At 57.8% G+C, this 4053-nt stretch overlaps 1 protein-coding gene across 1 annotated transcript in view; it reads right to left on the minus strand.

Moving 5' to 3' along the window:
- Positions 1-3682: 3682 nt before the first annotated feature.
- AZIN2 (antizyme inhibitor 2) overlaps positions 3683-4053 on the minus strand; it is a 6435-nt gene continuing 6064 nt past the window's right edge. The window contains exon 11 of the mRNA XM_035904032.1: positions 3683-3787. Within this exon, the coding sequence (XP_035759925.1) occupies positions 3683-3787 (105 nt within the window). The remainder of the gene's footprint in view (positions 3788-4053) is intronic.

Genomic DNA, 4053 nt, shown 5'->3' on the forward strand with positions numbered 1-4053 from the left:
TGCAAATCAGCCGGCACACGGCTCTGCCCCAGGATCTGTCCCCGCTCCCTCATTAAAACCTTCACCCAAGCCTGCAGATGAAATCTGCCTTTTCCCTTGACTTTTGATAAATTATTCATCTCTGAGGGCTCTTTATTCCCCCTCTCCAAGGCTGAGGAGCTGCAGATGCTGCTGGAGGCTCCCGGCACATCCGGGGCTGCGGGAGGTGGGGGCTCACCTGCTCCCCAGACCCCAGCTCCCGCTCCCAGGTGGCTGAGGGTTGTAGGAAAATGGGAATGGGGGAGGCATGGGGAGGCAAGCCCCTGGGAAAGCAGCCAGTGAGCGATGCAAGCCCTGCCCTCGCCGGCTCCTGCCTGGCCGAAGCTCTGCCGGCGGCAGAATTGGCTCCCTGGTGGAGATCTCCCACCCAGCTGGGATGTGGCTTCACCCTGCGCCACAAAAATGCCCGAAAAGCAAACGGTGCAATATAAACTTGGATCTGCTTTACGCTGGAAATGAACCTCGTTCAGGGCTCTGCGGTGAATGACATCCAGAAGCTGAGGATGCTCCAAATCCCTTTGCCCGGGGGAACTCGGGATGATCAGACCCATTTTCGATCGCTGCTGCTCGGCCAGAGCCTCAGCCGCAGGCTCCTCCTGCCAGAGCTGGGAGGCAGTTTGGTTTTTGGTTTTTTTTTTTTTTAATCTCTCCATGAATTTGATCGCTTTCATCCGGTCTTTGGTTATTTTCCTTATTGGCTGAAATTTCCGACAGAGCTTTTAACTACGACAAACAGATCTGCTCCTCCCGGTCCCTGCTCTCTCACCACTTGCCCTTGGCTGTGTTAACGTCTATCGCCAGAACAATTAGATTTGGGCTGGGTTTAAAGAGCCGCTCGGGAGGCAGGAGCGTTCAGACACATTCCAATATCTCCTCCGACGTCTGGACAGCCCGATGAGAGGAGTCACTCTCGACACCAGTAAGTTGCTGGGCTTTTTGCTGAGCCCGTTTTTTTTTTTCCTCCCTCTCCCTGGAAAAGCAAAAGCAACCATTCCCTTTCACAGCCCCTTTTTTTTTTTTTTTTTTTTTTTTGGCAAACCAGCAATTCCCGAGAGCGTGCCAGCTCCGGGTGCTGCCAACCTTCGCAGCCTGCTCGCGAGGGCTTTGCGCCGCCACCGAGAGGGTAATTAATCGTCATCCGTAACGAGCGATTACAAGGGAAGGGGTGCAGGCAGGGCACGGGGGCTCCCACGATCTCAGTCCCCAGCCAGGGTTTTCCCTCTCTGTTGATCGTTTGTCAGCTCCGACGGCTGGGGGCTCCAGCAGCCCCCACCCCGCAAGAGCCCACAGCCCTCGGGCCGGGAGCCTCGCAGGGCGTTTTCACCTGAAACCCTTCACGTTTCTGCCTGTTTCTTCATGCTGCTCCCGCATCGTTCCGGTGTTTCCCTCCCCTGCTGCCCGGGGAGCTCCCCCTCGCCTGCTTTTACAGCCGAAACGCTGTCACTGCCTGAGCATCAGCACCCCTACCCAAGCTCTCCTCTGCTGAAACCGATCGCCACCAAACTGTTTTCATATTTGAAAGCGCCAAACAAAATCCCTGAGGATTATCAGCCCGTTACACACAGGGAGAGCAGGTCCCTGTCTCCAGCAGCCTGGGGCCTCATCAGATCCAGACCTGGATTTTGGGGCTCTCTGATGCCGCCCTCCCCCAGCAAGGGAGAAACGCGGGGATGACGCAGCCGTGAATTAGCCCGAGCGGAGGGAACCCATCTGGGCTGTAGTAATCGATCCATCTGGGCCTGGGGGAAGGGAGAAAGCTCCCGGCAGCGCTCAGGAAGGCCGGTTCAGAGGGAGCTGGGGGAGAGGAGCTCGACGAGAAGCAGCAGCAATCCCCAAAAGGCCAAACCCCGCTGGGACGGGGCCCATGAGACCGTCACTGCCACAGCCCATGCAGAACTGGGGTGAAAACCAGGGAAGTGTTTCTTCCAGCACACTTTGTTCAACCACGTACAAATAATGAGACTCTCCTGCCTCAGGTCCCTACCCCAGGCACCCCAGGAGGGCCCAGGGGCAGGGCAGAGAGCCCCAAAACCACAGCACCCAGCTTTGGCCCACCCTATCACAGGGCGCAGCTCTTCCAGGGTCTGCGCCCAGGGTCAGGGCTCTGCAAGTCTCTTCCCACCCCCAGGAGGGATCCGTGAGCCCACTGAGGGCTCTGGGCCCCCCGGGGCTGAAAGCAGCGGCGGGGGGGGCCCCCTCCCAGGGGAGGGGCCCCATCCGAGAGAGTTTGGGTTTTCACTCCTGTCACAGTCCACCTTTAGGTGACACTTTAAATTCACACACTCCCCCCTCGAATTTCAGGCACGCGCTATCTAAACACAGAGCGCTCATCGAAGGAGCTGCTCTGCCCCACCCAGTCAGTTGTTCACAAGGTGTTTGGAGGAAGAGGAGGTCTGCCACGGCCGCCTTCAGCCCTCGAGAGAGAGAGGACCCCACAGCCAAGCACAGAGCTGCCACAGATAAAGGCATCGGTGGGACAGGCGTTAAGAGAGACCCGCATCCGCCACCAGGAGCGACGGCCCCACGCAGCCCCTCGGCACAGCCCGGCCCCGCGAGGGGCACCAGCCGCTTCTGCCTGCCGGAGCTTACATCGCCTTCGTCATCCCAGCGTGGGGATTTGCGAGGATGAGGAAACCCATAGGCTCCACCTGCATCAAAGATTAAGCATTAAACCCACAATCACCGGTATTAAAAACGTGGATTAAAGCACAGATCTGTCCCCTCTCTGCTTCCAGGTACTCACCTGCTTTAATGCCGTTACAAAACCGCGCTGGATTTTGGAAGGAACGGGGGCGGGGGGGAAATATCCCCTTGGGAAGGGAGGAACACCAGCGGCGCAGGCTGGCACCGCTGCCAGGGCACGGTGCGGAAGGACAAACCACCCAGGCCATGCTGGGGCCAGTGTCCGCTGTGGCGCTCAGTGGATCCCACTGACACCCAGGATTTCAAAGCAAAGCCCTCATCAAGGAGATCGGCCTCCAACACGCTGGAGGTGCAGGAGAGAAACAGAATCCGGGCAAAGCGAGTTGTTTTAACCAGGTTTTCACCTCATACACCACCACTGCCAGCTGCAGACTGGGAAGAGCCCAGCACACATCAGTCCCATGTGCTGCCTGTAAATTAAAATGAAGTTTTGCAGAACAAGCTCGGATAGGGCTTTTTTTTTTTTTAACTCTTTCAGGTTATTCCTCTCAGTTCCAGCAGCAATTGCCTCCTGGGAGGCTGGCCCACAGGTCAGCAGGGGGGACAGGCTGCAAGCACAAAGGGAGAACTCCCGACAGCCCATGGCACCAGCTCCCTCCGGCTCCAGGGGCTCCTGACCTCCTCGGGGGCACATCCCCAGCACTGCTGTGGTGGTTTTAGGGTGTCTCAAAAGCTCCCCTGGCAGCACTGCCACAGAGAGCGCCCCTCAAGCCATGTTTTACTCAAGAAAAAAAGACAAGACAGAGCCAAACGCTGTGCCGAAGGAGACATTTACTAGCCCAGGCAATGCCCAGTGAGGTGTCATTCCCCTTCAGCAGGGGCAGGGCCCCCACACAGACCCCACCGCTACAGCGTAACCCGTTTGTGCTGTGGGGTTTCTTCCCAGAGAAGTTCCACGTCAATAACTCCACAGGTGATGGATGGCTGCGTCCCCCACAAATCAAGGCCGCGGCTCCTCTTTGCCCTTGTGGTAGTTGGGCGGCGTGTACTTCCCTTCCTTGATCATCTTGTCCCTCTGCTCGAGGATGGTTTTCAGCCGTGCAGCCTGGCAAAGCGCAGACGAGAGGGTCGGGGCAGACACACAGCAAGGTCACAGCAGTCGGGAGAAGCACTTACGTGGTCCCTAGCACAGGTCCCATGGCACCCGCACCAACCCTGCCCGTGGGGGTCCCCCACACATCTACCACACGGGTCTGCACCTCCTGCCAAAGGCTGTGGGGCTTTCAGGCTGTTCCAACCCATTTTACTACTAATGCTAACTGGATTTTCAGCCCACTGCTGACCAGGCAGTATTTTCTCCCATTGCTGCTG

The sequence above is a fragment of the Egretta garzetta genome, unplaced genomic scaffold, assembly GCF_000687185.1.
Source record: "Egretta garzetta isolate BGI_Z169 unplaced genomic scaffold, ASM68718v1 scaffold101, whole genome shotgun sequence".
NCBI classification, from domain to species: Eukaryota; Metazoa; Chordata; class Aves; order Pelecaniformes; family Ardeidae; genus Egretta; species Egretta garzetta.